Here is an 18,234-nt window from a genome sequence, read left to right as displayed (position 1 = left end):
AGAGGCCAGAAGTTCGAGACCAGCCTGGCCAACATGGCAAAACCCCGTCTTTACTAAAAACACAAAAATTAGCCGGGAGTGGTGGCACACGCCTGTGATCTCAGCTACCCAGGAGACTGAGGCAGGAGAATCGCTTAAGCCTGGGAGGTGGAGGTTGCAGTGAGCCGAGATGGCCCTACTGCACTCCAGCCTGGGTGACAGAGTGAGACTCCGTCTCAAAAAAAAAAAAAAAAAAAAAGACCTAATTCTAACCAACTGGAAAAAACCGGGGCATGATACTGAAGTGTGCATATTGTAATAACCAAACATGCGAAACATGTATTTTAGATTCTGTCTATGGTAAAATAGGTTTTGTAAAGTTTAGAGGAAAAGTATGATTCTATTCCCAAAGGTTCCGAAATTGAAAGTAACTCAAGAGCGATGCAGGTTTTTTTGGTTTTTTTTGTTTTTTTTTGAGACGGAATCTCACTCTGTTGCCCAGGCCAGAGTGCAGTGGCGCAATCTCGGCTCACTGCAAGCTCTGCCTCCTGGGTTTAAGCGATTCTCCTGCCTCAGCCTCCAGAGTAGCTGGGACTACAGGCACCCGCCACCATGCCTGGCTAATTTTTGTATTTTTAGTGGAGACCGGGTTTCACCATATTGGCCAGGTTGGTCTCGAACTCCTGACCTTGTGATCCGCCTGCCTCAGCCTCCCAAAGTGCTGGGATTACAGGCGTGAGCCACCATGCCCGGCCAGGTGTTTTTAAAAGAACTTTTAGTTTCAAGGAAACATGTACAGGTTGGTTCTATAGATAAATTGTGTGTCACAGGGGTTATTATTTCATCACCCAGGTAATAAGCTTAGTACCTAATAGGTACTTTTCGAATCCTCACCCTCCTCCCACCCTCTACCCTCAAGTAGGCCCTGCTGTCTATTACTTTCTTTGGGTCCATGTGTATTCAATGTTTAGCTCTCACTTATAAGTGAGAACGTGGTGTTTGGTTTTCTGTTCCTGTGTTAGTTTGTTTAGGATAATGGCCTCCAGCTCCATCCATGCTGTTGTACAGGACATGATCTTGTTCTTTTCTGTGGCTGTGTAGCATTCCATAGTGTATATGTACTACATTTTCTTTATCCAGTCTACTGTTGCTTAAAAAATTGCTATTTAGGTTGATTCAGTGTGTTTGCTATTGTGAATAGTGCTGCGATGAACATACATATGCATTTGCCTTTACTGTAGAATGATTTATATTCTTTTGGGTATATATCCAGTAATGGGATTGCTGGTCAAATGACAGTTCTGTTTTAAATTCTTTAAGAAATCACCAAACTGCTTTCCACAGTGCTGAAGTAATTTACATTCCCATCAGCAGTGTATACGCCTAAGATGAAGGTTTTTAAATGATTAAATTCTGGATGGATGATCACAGAAGACTGTAAGAATAATTTGAGAAAGAAAATTAAAGACATCTTGAATAATAGTGTCCTAACATGCATATTATTCCAATGTACTTAAAAATAAGATCTATACTCTGTAGTGTTAGAATGCTTCGATCTTACATGTATATTACTTTTAGTTTTTCAAAAGAAAAATATTAGTAGGGTTATCTGGGCAAGGACATTATGGCACTTTTTTTTCTTTTTCTTTGCACTTCGTTGTACATGTTTTAAAAAACAAAGAACCCAAACCCAATAAATATCCTATTAAAGGAAAATGTGTTCTAAAAGAAGAAGCATTTCAAACCCATGTATAAAAGAGAACTAAGATGGCTCACGCCTGTAATCCCAGCACTTTGGGAGGTCGAGGCGGGCAGATCATGAGGTCAGGAGATCGAGACCATCCTGGCTAACAGGGTGAAACCCTGTCTCTACTAAAAATACAAAAAGAAATTAGCCAGGCATGGTGGCGGGCGCTGTAGTCCCAGCTACTCGGGAGGCTGAGGCAGGAGAATGGCGTGAACCCGGGAGGTGGAGCTGGCAGTGGGCCGAGATCGCACCACTACACTCCAGCCTGGGTGACAGAGCGAGACTCCAGACTCCGTCTCAAAAAAAAAAAAAAAAAAAAAAAAGAACTCAGCACCTGTAAGAAGACTACAGGATTAAGATAAAAGCTCTTAGGCCAGACGTGGTGGCTCACTCCTGTAATCCCAGCAGTTTGGGAGGCTGAGGTGGGTGGATTACTCGAGGTCAGGACTTCGAGACCAGCCTAGCCAACATGGTGAAACCCCATCTCTACCAAAAATGTAAAAAATTAGACGGGTGTGGTGGCACGTGCCTGTAATTTCAGCAACTCGGGAGGCTGAGGCAGGAGAATCCCTTGAACCCAGAGGTGCAGGTTGCAGTTAGCCAAGATGGTGCCATTGCACTCCAGCCTGGGCGACAGAGCGAGACTCCGTCTCAAAAAAAAAAAAGGAAAAACAAAAACAAAAACATAAAAGCTCTTGATAAACATCGAGTTAAAATGAACTTTTAAAGCTGTGTTCTCAGTTTGTCGAAAAAGAAATGGATAATTTCATGGTTTGGGATAGATGGTGTCACATTATCTTAAAACTGAAAGGAAGTACGACTTCTTAGCTGCACTTTTGCAATATCTCTATCAAACAGAATAATGTATAGACTAGAATAAGCATTAAGAATTACTTAAGTATTCAGATTAAGATTGTTCAAGTGCAACTAATTGCTTCTCATTTGTCTTTTTTTCTCTCCTAAATGAATTCACTTCTTTAGGCCCAAAGGCTTATATATCAGAGTACTAAAAATATTTATGGAATTGATCTCAGAACCACTGTAATGTTTTAAATATTATGGAGACCAACTAGAAGAGGCCTAAGAAAGTGTGCACAAATGTTAGATTAGCTTTTGAGAGGCAAATGGCTTTTGGAAACCACACATTAGTGACTGATATAAATTATAGGAAAGTTGTAAAAGCTTGACATTGGATCTTGCCCAATGAGGCTTTAAAATAAAATACCTTTTCATTCCTATCACTAGGCCTTTTGTGCATCTTCTATTCTAGTTACACAAAGTTGTTCACCTTACCTTGGCTCAAGCGCTTCCTTTCACCAGGCATTCCCTTCTGTCAAGTGCTGCCTGTAGAAATCCCATTCTTCAAGGTCTACCCCAAAGGTCTCTCAAATGTACCTCAAACTGGAATTAATTTCTCTTCTTGGCTCCTTTCGTACTTCATGAGCACACCCATGATTTAATATAGATTATTTTCCTTAGCTGTACATATGTTGTTGGTGCACAAATGTTGTATGTTGAAGTCTTGGAGATAATCCTGTTTTCTACAGATTAGATTAGAAAATTTTGAGGGCAAGGAGCAAGTTATATCTAGTTTACAAATCTCTGACTCCCCTCCTTCCTTAATTATATAATACAATGCCTAACTTAATGATTGGGTAGGGGGACCCCACTAGAACCCTGACATAACATACCTTAAAGAAGTGTTGTATTTCAATTTATAAAAGTTTATATGTAAAAGTTTCTTGAATTGTTGCACCCTGTGCTACATTTTATAAATCTAGTTAAAGCTTTGATTTCAGAGCAGTTTTATCTGGAGGCATTATAAATGACCACATGGAATGTAGGTATCTTTCAGCAGAAATTCGTTTATTGACATTGGTTTTTTGCATTTTTGCATTTGCTTTTCATTAGTTGTTTTGTCACCAAATTATCTGGTCAAAGCAACATACACTGCACATTACTTGTTTATTACTTTACATTCAGCCGATTACATTTAAGAATCAAATACACTAAATGCCAAAGAATCTCATTTTTTTTTTGAATGGTGTAGCTGTATTTCTTGGAGGAGTGTGTCAAAAAAATAAATTTGAAAACGTACTCTCTTTAACAAAATAAAAGCAAACCCTACCGTTGACTCGTGATCATTACAGCTGATTTTAAGTTGTTTTGTAAATTTATTCCAGTAGGTGTCACTGGTGAGTCGAGGAAAAACTGCTTTCCCAAGTGTAACGTTTTAATTAAAAGAAAGTAAAAGGTTTAATCAATAAAAGAGACTATGAGAATATTCATCTCTTGAGAGTCCAAAATTAACGTATTTATTGTTCCAAAAGAGACGGGGTCTCGCTATGTTGCCCAGGCTGGAGTGCAGTGGCTATTCACAGGCGCGATCCCACTACTGATCAGCACGGGAGTTTTGACCTGCTCCGTTTCCGACCTGGGCCGGTTCACCCCTCCTTAGGCAACCTGGTGGTCCCCCGCTCCCGGGAGGTCACCATATTGATGCCGAACTTAGTGCGGACACCCGATCGGCATAGCGCACTACAGCCCAGAACTCCTGGACTCAAGCGATCCTCCAGCCTCAGCCTCCCGAGTAGCTGGGACTACAGGCACGCGCCACCGCGCCCGGCGGTCGGATAGTGGCGCAGAATAGCACTAGAAGCTGTGGTATGGTGACGTCATCAACTGGGCCAGCCCACAACGCCTCTAAGATTTCATTTTACTCACCCAGCGAAACAACCTGACCACACTGCGCACGCGTTTCCTTTGAGCACTGCATTCTGGGTAAACTGTCTCAAAAATTTGAAGAGCGCATGCGTGGGCCAGCTTCTTCCTTTTACCTCGTTGCACTGCTGAGAGCAAGATGGGTCACCAGCAGCTGTACTGGAGCCACCCGCGAAAATTCGGCCAGGGTTCTCGCTCTTGGTGAGAAATAGTTTGTGATTTTGGGGAAGCGTTGCCGTGGAGCGCTAGGCTGCTTAAAATCTCAAGTAGAGGAGGCCACGGGCGGCACGAGGGAGCACGCCGACTGGGAGTCGCTGGTGCCGCCATTACAGGCCTGTACTGGGGCTTGGGAGTCCCGGGATGCGGGTAGTAGCCGTCTGAGTGCGGAGTCTTGTAATTTCTATGACCTGCAAAACCGCTGTCTCTTTTCTTACAGTCGCGTCTGTTCAAACCGGCACGGTCTGATCCGGAAATATGGCCTCAATATGTGCCGCCAGTGTTTCCGTCAGTACGCGAAGGATATCGGTTTCATTAAGGTAGGCGTCTGCAGGCGTACTCCATGTTGTTTGGGCAGAGAAGGTTGTGGGGGTTCTTTATTTTTTCCGCGAAAGACAACCGGACATATCTTCCCTGGAGTGGTAATTCTGAGTATTCGACCAAGAGCTTTTCCTCTTTTTTTAGTTGGTAGCTGGTGACAGTGTTGATGGTTTGGGCAATCAGATTAACAGAATGGAGAAGGTGAAGGACTTAGTCTTTCCTACTCCCTTTTTTACCTAGATAGCTTAGCCAGTTTTAGGTGCCGTGTATTGTGTTTGGTGAAATTCACTTTAGAGAAGCCACTAAAATTGTTTTACATTCATTTCTTTTATCAATCTTGTAAGTACCTATTCTCTTTTTTTTTTTTTAGAGACAGGGTCTCCCTCTGTCGCCCAGGTTGAAGTGCAGTGGCGTTGTTACGGCTCACTGCAGCCTCGAACTCCTCCTGGTCTCAGGCGATCCTCTTGCCTTGGCGTCCCGAGTAGCTGGGACTAAAGGCGCTTGTCACCACGCGCGGCTGTACCTAGATATTTTCTAACCAAATATATGTATTAACCGCTGACCCCAAGTTTTTTTTTTTTTTTGAGTCGGAGTCGCACTCACCCAACCTGGAGTGCAATGGCGTGATCTCGGCTCAGTGCAACCTCCGCCTCCCCGGTTCAAGCGATTCTCCTGCCTCAGCCTCCTGAATAGCTGGGATTACAGGCGCCTGCCACCATGTCCGGCTAATTTTTTTATTTTTAGTAGAGACGGGGTTTTACCATGTTGGTCAGGCTGATCTCGAACTGCTGACCTCGTGATCCGCCCGCTTCGGCCTCCCAAAGTGCTGGGATTACAGGCGTGAGCCACCGCGCCCGGCCAACCCAAAATGTTTGAAAGCGTCATGCACTGGAATGAACTTAAAGTTTGGGGCCAGAAAGACATTGTTAAGATTCAGCAAACAATGGTCTGCCATTTAGTGCTTCTATCTCTTGATGATCTTAGTCAAGCTAATGTTTATATGAAACTTTTGACTGTGTGAAACTTTTGGCTTCTAAAAATATTTTAAATAGTAGTTTGGGTTTTTTTTTTTAAGGTGAAAACGAATTTATTATTGGCTCTTTGAGATACAAATCACCAGCTTTCTGATTCTTATTTTGTATTGGATAGTACTGTTCTATAATGATGTAAATTTTTTTTTTTTTTTTTGAAATTGGGTCTCCCTCTGTTTCCCAGGCTGGAGTGCAGTGGCGTGATCTCAGCTCACTGCAACCTCCCCCTCCCGGATTCAAGCGATTCTCCTGTCTCAGCCTCCCGAGTACCTGGGATTACAGGCGTCTGCCACCACACCCGGCCTATTTTTACTTTTGGGGAGATGGGATTTCACCATGTTGGCCAAGCTGGTCTTGAGGTCCTGACCTCAGGAGATCGGCCTGCCTTGACCCCTCAGAGTGCTGGGATTACAGGCGTGAGCCACGGCGCCCTGTCTGTTGTAAATTGTTAATATGAATTCTGCAGTGCAGCAGGGACAGAGAAAGTACGTTTAAACTCAGGCTTGGCAGCCCTGAGCAAATACTTCATCAGTATAAGCTTCTTGTTAAAATGAGGAGGTTCGCCTAATTCGAGAGGTAGTATATCATACGTAAGAAAATGGACCTTGGCCCACGCCCTAGTTCTGTGTCCTAGATGAACTGGGCCAGGCGAGGTGCCTCACACCTGAAATCCCAGCACTTTGGGAGGCCGACAAGGTGGGCAGATTTCTTGAGCCCAGGGTTTCCGCAACAAGCCTTGCCAACATGGCGAAAACCTGTTTCTACAAAAATTAGCCTTGTATGATGATCCGCACCTGTGGTCTCAGCTACTCAGGAGGCTGAGGTGGGAGAATCGCTTGAACCCAGGAGGCTGAGGTTGCAGTGAGTGGAGATGGCTCCATTGCACTCCAGTCCAGGAGACAGCGAGACTGTCTCCAAAAAAAAAAAATGATGAACTGTGTAATTATAGTTGCCTACTGAACAACTATCCTGTGCATTTGGTAAAGATCATTTACTAGTGTTTTGGGAAACATTACTTTGATGGAAGAAGTGCGATAGCGTTACTAAAAATCGTTCTAAAACATGGTTGATTCTGGAGTAGGCATTCAGTAAATATTTAAACTACATAGAATCTGGTGTGGTTTGGATAGGTCAAAGGTCCAGTTCTGTAATTCTATAACATTCTATAATGAGCCTTTTTTTTTTTTGTGAGAATCAAGTAGAGATTTAAAGCATTTTGAAATAAATCATCTGCTTTTTTTTTTTCAGTTGGACTAAATGCTCTTCCTTCAGAGGATTATCCGGGGCATCTACTCAATGAAAAACCATGATAATTCTTTGTATATAAAATAAACATTTGAAAAAACCCTTCAGTTTATGAGTGTTCTAATGTGACTGGAATAGTTAATTGTTTATAGAAATCTTTTTCTTTTTTTTTTTTTGAGACTGAGTCTCCCTCTGTCGCCAGGCTGGAGTGCAGTGGCGTGATCTCGGCTCACTGCAACCGGGGTTCAAGCCTCCTGCCTCAGCCTCCACGCCCAGCTAATTCTTCTCTTTTTAGTAGAGATGGGGGTTTCACCATGTTGACCAGGATGGTCTCGATCTCTTGACTTTGTGATCTGCTCACCTTGGGCCCCCAAAGTGCTGGGATTACAGGCATGAGCCACTGCACCCGGCAAGAAATCTTTTAAAAACTTAAATTTTATTACCTTCTCAATAAACTTGTCTCAATGGCTTATTTTCCCTGAGTTAACATAAAATCATACCAGCCAGTAAACTGGTAAATGCCAATTTTATTTTTATACTTTACAAAACCTGGCAGGTTCAGGCCTGTAATCCCAGCACTTTGGGAGGTCAGAGTGGAAGGATTGCTTGAGCCCAGGAGACCACCCTGGGCAACATACTGAGACCTAGTCTCTTTAAAGAAAAAAATGTTTTAAGGAGTTTATATACATATATGTTCACACACTTTTGAATAGATACAGGGTCTGTCATCTGTCAATGTGTGCCTGTGCGTATTTGTGGGGAAAAGCAGTTGGGAGCACTTGGAGGGGTTGTACAAGTTGGACTCAGTAAAAGGTGAATTGTAGGTGTAGTGTGCGGTTGCTTTAACATTGGTAATGCCGGTGGCTGACATGAGATGGAATAAATGAAGGTAGGTGAAAATTCTTGGGATTTGACACGTTGTCATCTGGAAGCCTATTAGAAATGTGTTGTTAGGGTATACCCTGTGCCTCCTGAATTGGTGTACATTTGAACAAGAGCCCCTACACAATCCAAGTTTGGAAAGTACTGTTCTACCACTTGTGGATAACAATTGTACAAATACTTGAGTTCTGTATGCCAGACGCAGAATTCTGTAGTGAATGAAAACTTCTCAATTGAATTTATATGCTGATAGAGCAGCAATACATAATAATGTGCATTATTTGAAGAAAAGCAGGTTAAAAGAGGTATATGTGCTAGATGTTGAGGTCAGAGAAGAAAGCCATACTTAAATTTGGCTTATGAACTTAATAGAGGTTACAGCATAGATTCTGTGGGGAAGAGAATTTCTGGATGGAATCAGAGAAATAGCAAAGTTATGGCTGAAGAGTGAGAAAGCTGGCCAGGGTCTGTAGTAGCCCTGTAGGTTATAGTTAGATATTGTGAGATGAGAATCCATTTGGAAACTTAACTTTCGTAGAGGTGGGGTATTACTATGCTGTCCAGGTTAGTCTGAACTCTTGGGATCAACTGATCCTCCTGCAGCCTCCCAAGTACCTGGGACAACAGGTGTGCACTACTGTGCCCAGCAATGAACTTAAGTTCATTCCACTGAGGCAGAGGTGGAAATAAAGCTATTGCAATAGTCTAGGCAAGTGATTTTTGCTTGCATTAGGATAGATGGGAGTGGTTGAGATAGTCACTAAGTTTTTTTTTTTTGGGGGGCAGGGTCTTGCTCTATCACCCAAGCTGGAGTGCAGTGGTGCGCTGCAGCCTCAACCTCTTGGGCTCAAGCTGTCCTTCCACTTCAGCCTTCTGAGTAGCTGGGACATGGTGTACACCACCATGCCAGGATAATATTTTGTGTTTTTAGTAGAGACGGGGTTTGTTGTCCAGGCTGGTCTTGAACTCCTGGGTTCAAGTGATCAGCCCGCCTTGGTCTCAAAGTGTTGGGATTACAGGTGAGCACCACTACAACCAGCCTTACTGTGGGAGACAAGGTTTGTTGAAGGAACCGATACGGGAGATAGAAGTAGATAATGACTCTTGGGGGCTGGGCGTAGTGGCTCACTCCTGTATTCCCGCACTTGGGGAGGCCTAGGCGGGAGAATAGCAAAAATTTAAAAGAGAAAATTAGCCGGGTGTGGTTGTGCATGCCTAGCTACTTGGGAGGCTTGTGCCACTGCACTCTGGGCAACAGAATGAGACCCAGTCTAAGAATGACTCCAAGGATTTTGGCCTGAGCAACTGGAAGGATAGAATTGCTGTTGAGATAGGCCTTCCCAGGTTTGGGAAGAATAGAAAGTTCAATTTGGACATGTTGACTTTGAGACTTGTCTTAGACATCCAAGTAGAATCTGTTTTAAGCAGTGATGTGAGTGATCAACTGTATTGTGTGCCTTTGATTAAGACAGAATTGGTAACCCCAGTTTTATCTGAGAGGAGGGGAAGTGTGACAGAAGGGAAGCTGGAATGGAAAGAGCATCTTAACTGGTTGCAGCTAAATTATCTTTGCCAATTTTTTTTTTCTTTTTTTTTTTGAGATGGAGTTTTGCTCATGTTGCCCAGGCTGGAGTGCAGTGGCTTGATCTTGGCTCACTGCAACCTCCGCCTCCCAGGTTCAAGCAATTCTCTTGCCTCAGCCTCCTGAGTAGCTGGGATTACAGGCTTGCGCCACCATGCCCGGCTCATTTTGTATTTTTAGTAGAGATGGGGTTTCTCCATGCCGGCCAATGGCTGTTCTCAAACTCCAGACCTCAGGTGATCTGCCTACCTTGGCCTCCCAAAGTGCTGGGATTACAGGCGTGAGCCACCGCACCCAGCATTTTCTTTTTTTTTTTTTTCTTTTGAGACGGAGTCTTGCTCTGTCACCCAGGCTGGAGTGCAGTGGCATGATTTCAGCTCACTGCAACCTCTGCCTCCCGGGTTCAAGTGATTCTCCTGCCTCAGCCTGCCAGGTAGCTGGGATTACAGGTGTGCCTGTACAGGTCTGCCACCACGCCTGGCTGATTTTTTGTATTTTTAGTAGAGGCAAGGTTTCACCATGTTGGCCAGGCTGCTTTTGAACTCCTGACCTCAGGTGATCCACCCACCTCAGCCTCCCAAAGTGCTAGGATTACAGGCATGAGTCATCGCTCCTGGCCGCCAATTTTTTGAAAACGTGATTGAACACATTCCTAGTATACTTCCCTTAGAAGGAGCTTGTAGAAGTTAGGGATACTGGAGTTTAAGTTTCATAGTAAATCCACCTATGCTCCTAACCCTGAACCCCAGGTGTATGTGATGATAAAGTTGGTGTTGGGGAAGTGTCTAGGAAAGAGCCAGGTTTCAGTCTGGGTAAGGAGGTGGGAAGAATATTGGGAGATGAGGTTGAGGATGTAGAAAAGATTTACTGGTAATGGGATGAGCAGGTATTGCAGATAGAGTGGATGAGAAGCTGTGTCAGCTAAGCAAATGTAAAAAAGTTTGGGAGATGATGAGAGAAGCTTACATATGTAGTGGTGAGTTAGGTCAACAAGGGTGTGATATGTGTTTGATTTGGTCATGAGAGTCTCTTGGATGAGTTGGGCTCTGGTCCAGTGTGATGGCCTGGTATAAATTCTGTAAGAGATGTGCAGTGCCTTAGGTAATGGAAGGGAAACAGTCCCTAGCCAGTCCTATCCCTGTGTATACATGGTGGTAGTGAGTGGGAAGGCTGCTGTGGATAGGTGGTCTAAGTGCTTTATGCACATTGCCTTTTTCCAGTCTTAGAGTACTTTTCAGCAGGTATTATCATCATTACATAGCCAAGGAAACTGAGGCTTAGAGATTAAGTAATTTCCCCAAGGTCTGCCAAAGAAAGAGACAAAACGACTGGAACTGGGTCTGTCTGAAATCAGTGCCTATGCTCTTAATATCCACAACACACTTATTGTATGGTTAGGGGACTATGCATCTCTTATTCCCAAAGATCACTTAGTTGCTTGAGGGCAGGAGTAAATGTTTCCTTTCATATTTACATGCATACCAAGCACATAGCAAGATGCCTTGTAGATTAATAGGTCCTCATTTGTTGGGGAATTGAACTAAATTACTTAGTAAAAGCTCAATAAGTGTTGATGGCAAAAGATGGTAGGTGCTATAGGAGAGGCCCAAACAACCATTGGAACATAGAGGATCTATTCTTTCTTTTTCAAAATTTATTGTAGAGACAGGGTCTTGCAATGTTGCCCAGGTTGGTCTTATACTCCTGGCCTCAAGTGATCCTCTTGCCTTGGTCTCCCAAAATGCTAGGACTACATGTGTGAGCCACCACTCTGGCAGAGGATATATTCTTAGGTTTGGATTCTGTCTTAGTGTCTTTGGGCCACTGTAACAAAATCCAGTAGACTGAGTGGCTTAAATAACAGACATTTATTTCTTACAGTTCTGGAGGCTAGGAAGTCCGAGATCAAGGTGCTGGTAGATTTCATGTCTGGTGAGAGCTGTTTCCTGACTCATAAATGGTGCCTTCTCATTGTGTCCTTACATGGTGGATAGGGCAAATGAGCTTTCTTGGACTTATTTTATAAGGGAACTACTCCCATGAGGGTTGACCTCTCATGACCTAATCTCTTTCCAAAATGCCCCACCTCCTACAACCCACAGGCTAGGGTTTCATTATGTGAATTTTATGGGGGACATAAACATTTTGGCTGTGGAATCTCCTTTAATACAACAGTTCCCTGAGGCACCGTCCCCATTTTACAAATGAGGTGACTGAGGCACAATGAATAAGTAACTTTCCCAAGATTGTATAGCTAGTAAGAGAGATTCAACCAGGTAGTATGTCTTGAAAACTGCTCTTACCACTAAACTGTAAATGTTCAACAAAAAGTGAAAGCTGGCTGGGCGGGGTGGCTCATGCCTGTAATCCCAGCACTTTAGGAGGTTGAGGCAGGTGGATCACAAGGCCAGGAGTTTGAGACCAGCCTGGTCAACATGGTGAAACCCCGTCTCTGTTAAAAATACAAAAATTAGTTGAGCATGGTGGTGTGCGCCTGTAATCCCAGCTACTTGGAGGGCTGAGGCACAAGAATCGCTTGAACCGGGGAAAGGGAGGTTGCAGTGAATCGAGATCATGCCACTGCACTCCAGCCTGGGAGACAGAGTGAGACCCTGTCTCAAAAAAAAAAAAAAAAAAAAAAAAGTGAAAGCTTTGGTAAATATTGGTAGTCTACAAAATTGCCGAAAGAAATATTTTTTTATAAAAAGTGAAAAATTGTATATGTGCTACTATTTTATTATGTTAAAAAACAAGTACACAGGGAAAAAAATCAGAAGGAAACGTCATTATGTTAGCAGCATTTGACTTTGGGTGATGTGATTTATGATTTGATTTGTAGCAGTATCTGATTAAGACTCATTTAGAGATTGAGTATCCAGATACTGCAGTATATAATGTCGCTGGTACCAATATTGCTAGTGAGGCTTCTGCTCCTCCTAAAACAGCTCATTCTATTTTTAGATTGCTTTGATAGTAAGTTTTTTCTTAGGTTGCTATGATTTGATTCTACTGATTTTGACTGCTACTCATTGATATTAATTCTGTGTTGTCCTGTACAAAACAAATCTAATCTCTGAAAAAAAAAGGGCTAAATATGTAGGCATGAAGCCTCTTACGTTTTCCTAGAATCTTATTTCCAGTATAACCATCTCTGATTATTTCAACTGTTTCTCTAAAACATGATTTAGAGTGATCTTTGGTGTTTTCTGAATTAATTCCACTCAATCTAGATCCTGATAGTGACATAACATGTTTCACAGGGCAGGCATGCAGTACAAATTTATTGAATTTGGTTGGGCATCATTGCTTTTTCACTTTTTATGGGTCCTCTTTTACCATTACAAAAAGACCTGAGCTGTCTTCCTTGGCACTGCCTATGGAGGTGACACCCATCTCCTCCATCATGGCCATCCTGAGACCGCTCGTGAAGCCCAAGATCATCAAAAAGAGCACCAAGAAGTTCACTGGGCACCAGTCAGACTGATATGTCAAAATTAAGGGTAACTGGTGGAAACACAGAGGCATTGACAACAGAGTTCATAGAAGGTTTGAGGGCCAGATCTATGCCCAATATTGGTTATGGGAGAAACAAAAAGACAAAGCACATACTGCCCAGTGGCTTCTGGAAGTTCCTGGTCCACAACGTTAAGGAGCTGGAAGTACTGCTGGTGTGCAACAAATCTTACTGTGTTGAGATCACTCATGATGTTTTTTCCAAGAACTGCAAAGCCATCTTGGAAAGAGCAGCCCAGGTGGTCATCAGAGTCACCAATGCCAATGCCAGCCTGCACAGTGCAGAAAGTGAATAGACAGTGAATGTGTTTGTTTTATTGGGGTTTAAGTAAAACCAATAAAACTGCAAAAACAAAAACAACAAAAACCAGAGACCCTGGCTTTTGGACAGTTGTTCGTGTGGCTAATGCCCCCAACAGTTTTATTTTTTTAAATTTTATTTATTTATTGTTTTTGAGATGAAGTCTTGCTCTGACTGCAGTGCAGTGATGCAAGCTCAGCTCTCTGCAACTTCCACCTCCCAGGTTCAAGTGATTCTTCTGCCTCAGCCTCCCAAGTGACTGGGATTACAGGTGCCCACTACCACACCTGGCTAATTTTTGTATTTTTGTAGAGATGGGGTTTTATCCTGTTGGCCAGGCTGGTTTCGAACTCCTGACCTCAAGGGATCCTCCCACCTCAGCTTCCCAAAGTGCTGGGATCACAGACTTGTATTAGTTCATTTTCACACTGCTGATAAAGACATACCTAAGACTGGGAAGAAAAATAGGTTTATTGGACTCACAGTTCCATGTGGCTGGGGATGCCTCACAATTATGGTGGAAGGCAAAAGGCACTTCTTAGATGACAGCGGCAAGCAAGAAATGAGGAAGACATGAAAGCAGAAATCCCTTATAAAACCATCAGTTCTCGTGATACTTATTCACTACCATGAGAAAGTATGGGGGAAACCGCTCCCATGATTCAGTTATCTCCCACCGGGTCCCTCTCACAACATGTGGGGATTATGCGAGTACAATTCAAGGTGAGATTTGGGTGGGGACACAGAGCCCACAAACCATAATCAAGGCATGAGCCACTGCACCTGGCCTTCAACAGTTTTAAAGCAGCCTGCTTGCATAACCTCTGCTAGGACATCGTTCTTAAAAACTATCTTTAATGGTAATTGGTGTATTAGGGATTTGGGTTTTTAGGTAGGCAGAGAAAAAACGCTTCTAGTGGTATGATTAAGAAGGGTATAATAAAGTGTTTTAATTTCCTCTATATCGACAAAAATTGAAAAAAAGAGGCCAGGCACAGTGGCTCATGCCTGTAATCCTAGCCTTTTGGGAGGCTGAGGCAGGAGGATGGTTTGATGCCAGGAGTTCCAGACCAGTCTGGGCAACATCAGAAGATCCCCTATCTACCAAAATTAAACAAACAAAAAAACCCAGAAAACAATTAGCCAGGCGTGGTAGTGCATGTCTGTAGTCTCAGTTTCTCAGGAGGCTGAGATGAGAGGATAACTTGAGCCCAAGAGGTCCAGGTTTCAATGTGTCATGTTTGTACCACTTAAAAAAAAAAAGGCTGCACTATTAGCTGTTTCTCAGGAAGGTTAATGTAGAACATAAAAGGCTCAGTTTGTAGATAGACTGAGTATATGTGTGTGTAGGAATCAAGGCTATACAGGGTCCAAAAATTAGCCTAGATTATGTGTGCTAGTTCCAGGTGTCTTTTAGAATTTTAAAAGAATAGAGGCAGAAAGTCACAAGCTTAATCTAGATGAGGTAATTATCATTTAATGTCTTGAACATAAAGTCATTTGCTAAATTAGAATTTATTTTAATTTTTTTGGACATGGCCTTGCTCTGTCACCCAGACTGGCATTCAGTGGCACAAACATGGCTTATTGGAACCTCAACCTCCTGGGCTCAAGTAATCCTCCTACCTCAGACCCCAAGTAGTTAGGACCATAAGTGTGCACCACAATGCCCAGCTAATTTTTATAAAATTTTTCATAGAGATGGAAGTCTCACCATGTTGCTCAGGCTGGTCTGGAACTCCTGGGCTCATGCAATCCTCCCTTCCTCGTCTCCCCAAGTGTTGGGATCACAGGGGTGAGACACTGTGCTCAGCCAGAAAATAATTTAGAGAAGCCAGAACTGGCTTCCTTTGGTGAAAATTCTTTGAGCAGATTCCAGACTGGACCTTCTGACTGCTATAAACAAATGGTGGATTCCCATTATTTGTTTGTGGGACAGAAATATTGAAGGCCTGTAGAACCATAATGCCTTCCCCTTCCTTCTGTCAATCACCCACTTCATTTCTCCTATTCGGCCGCTTAGAAAGAGATCCCTGATGCCAGACACAGTGGCTTACGCCTGTAATCCTAGCAGTTTGGGAGGCTGAGGCGGGTGGATCACCTGAGGTCAGGAGTTAAAGACCAGCCTGGCCAATGCAGTGAAACCCCATCTTTACTAAAAATACAAAAAAATTAGCCAGGCATGGTGGCGGGTGCCTGTAATCTCAGCTACTCGGGAGGCTGAGGCAGGAGAATGGCATGAACCCAGGAGGCAGAGCTTGCAGTGAGCGGAGATCAGGCCGCTGCACTCCAGCCTGGGCGACAGAGCGAGACTCCGTCTCAAAAAAAAAAAAAAAAAAGATAAAGAAAGAGATCCCTGACTGCCTGTATAGTTTGAGAACCACTGATCCTAGGGCAAGGACTCAAAGTCTCTGGCTGTAGAAGTGGCTGGTGTGGACCTCAAGTGGACCCTGTTCTAAGAGTCCAAAGGACACATTTCAGGAAGCTGTGCTGTAAGCCTAAATGACCAACCTTGCCTTCACTTTGGACATATACCATCTGATCATCTTCCTCGATTTCTGTTCTTTGCTCAGGCCTTCCAATTTCTTCGTGGGTGACCCCTCCTTACCAGTGCTTTGCTCCGAGTCAGCTCACCAGACCCAGCAGGCTGCCACTAAAGGTTTAGTGTAAAACCTTGATTAATTCAGATAACCTTGAAATACTTACATAACATCACTGACAAATAGGAAAGGGAGTGCATTTCCATTGATAGAGACTATGGCTAGAGTTACTAAGGTCTGGAAAAAAGGCAGGAGAGTGAAGTATCTGGAGACGTAGGGAGAGAAAGAGACTGGTGTTAAGAGAAAAATCACGCCTTTTTCCTGCTTGTATCTTACAGTGGTTCTGCCACCAGTAATGCAGGATCCCACTGATCTCTCTGAACACATTTTAGGACAGGTCCATATTCGGGAGCTGACTTTGTAACTTCTTACTGTATATAATCTAGGTTCGAATGGGATCACCATAGGTGTGTTTATGACCTTAACTGTAACAGCAATGAAATAAAAAAAATGGTTTAGTTTAATAATAATGTTGTAAGAGTGTAAGTACCAGTAGCTTCATGTACATTGTACAACCCAATAATAATTATGCTGACCGCGTAAACAGCTCCCTCGTGTAGACTGAGACTCCATTGCCAAACATCAAGCATTAACAGCAAGTGCTAGAAAAATCAATAAGCCTTTACCCAGGGAACCAAAGATATGTGGGTTACTAAAACCCCTAACAGTTGCCCATAAAGAGTAATATCTCATTATTTTAATGCCAAAGGAGGTTTTTGTTTCATTTCCTAAATAATAACAAGATCGCATATTAAAGGACGAGTTGACGGAGTGATAAACATTCCTGGCAGCACAGACAAATCAACAGACAAATCAACAAGAGACTAAAATAAAAATAAATGAAACTTGTCTCTTGGCAATCTATTTAGTTGAATTTCATAGACTGAGTCTGGTTCACCCTGGATTTTCTTTTCACACACCCACACATCCCATTTCATGATGACACTTGTGCATCTGTTCTTCCTTTGATGGTAATTAACTCTTATTAACATTCATGAAGACTAAGTGCGAGCCTCTAGCACAGATGACATATTCAGACAACCACAAAAAGATAGGGTTTATAAAAACTAATGCATATTTGGAACTGAGGCCAAAAGATAAAGATGGTCCACTCCAACAGTGCTGACATGCTTGAGAAATCCAAGGGGTGTTGACCTAACGTAAAAAGGATATAGGAGACAAATTTTACCATTGTGTAATTTTGTCTTAGGCCAGTTCTGTCAAATATAGCTTCTGAAATTCTGAATAGTCCTCTGCCCAGTGTGGTTTAATTGTTGGTGTTGTCAGGACTCTTGGGGAGAAGTCATCTTTCTCTCTTTTTTTTTTTTTTTTTTTGATTCTAGCTCTGTTGTCCAGGCTGGAGTGCAGTGGTGCCATCTTGGCTCACTGCAGCCTCTGTCTCCTGGGTTCAAGAGATTCTCCTGCCTTAGCCTCCAGAGTAGCTGGGATTACAGGTGCGCACCATTACACCCAGCTAATTTTTATATTTTTAGTGGAGATGGGGTTTTGTCATGTTGGCCAGGCTTGTCTCAAACTCCTGACCTCAAGGATCCGTCTGCTTTGGTCTCCCAACGTGCTGGGATTACAGGCATGAGCCACCATGCCCAGCCTATTTTTTTATTTTTTGTATTTTCTTTTGGTAATCTCTTTCTCTTGCTTTTTCTTTCTTTCTCTTTCTTTCTCTTTCTTTCCTTCTTTCTTTCTTTCTTTCTTTCTTTCTTTCTTTCTTTCTTTCTTTCTTTCTTCCTTCCTTCCTTCCTTCCTTCCTTCCTTTCTCTCTCTCTCTCTCTCTCTCTCTTTCTTTCTTTCTTTCTTTCTTTCTTTCTTCTTTTTTTTCTTTGGAGACAGGGTCTCACTGTGTCATGCAGGCTGGAGTGAAGTCGTGTGATCTTGGCTTACTGCAGCCTCAACCTGCCGGGCTCAATGCAATCCTCCCACCTCAGCCTCCCAAGTATCTGGGACCACAGGCGTGCATCACCAGCATGGCTAATTTTTGTATTTTTGGTGAGATAAACTTTTGCCATGTTGCCCAGTTTGGCCTTAAATTCCTGGGCTCAAGAGATCCACCTGCCTTGGCCTCCCAAAATGCTAGGACT

General features: G+C 43.1%; 1 protein-coding gene and 1 pseudogene across 2 annotated transcripts; both read left to right on the top strand.

The window, feature by feature from the left end:
• Positions 1-4,490: 4,490 nt before the first annotated feature.
• RPS29 (ribosomal protein S29) lies at positions 4,491-7,362 on the top strand. 2 transcript variants are annotated; one of them, XM_019009831.4, is made up of 3 exons: positions 4,491-4,648; positions 4,884-4,983; positions 7,264-7,362. In XM_019009831.4, exons 1-3 carry the CDS (start codon positions 4,587-4,589, stop codon positions 7,270-7,272), a joined length of 171 nt encoding a protein of 56 aa, XP_018865376.1. In that variant the 5' UTR covers positions 4,491-4,586; the 3' UTR covers positions 7,273-7,362. The 2 variants fall into 2 exon arrangements, with proteins under 2 accessions (XP_018865376.1, XP_055217422.1); XM_055361447.2 differs by having other exon boundaries at positions 5,355-7,362.
• An 80-nt stretch (positions 7,363-7,442) lies between these two features.
• Positions 7,443-13,585, top strand: LOC134757121 (large ribosomal subunit protein eL32-like; annotated as a pseudogene).
• Positions 13,586-18,234: the final 4,649 nt, after the last annotated feature.

The sequence above is a fragment of the Gorilla gorilla genome, chromosome 15 (genome assembly GCF_029281585.2).
Source record: "Gorilla gorilla gorilla isolate KB3781 chromosome 15, NHGRI_mGorGor1-v2.1_pri, whole genome shotgun sequence".
NCBI classification, from domain to species: Eukaryota; Metazoa; Chordata; class Mammalia; order Primates; family Hominidae; genus Gorilla; species Gorilla gorilla.
This window is presented reverse-complemented; position numbering and strand designations above follow the sequence as displayed.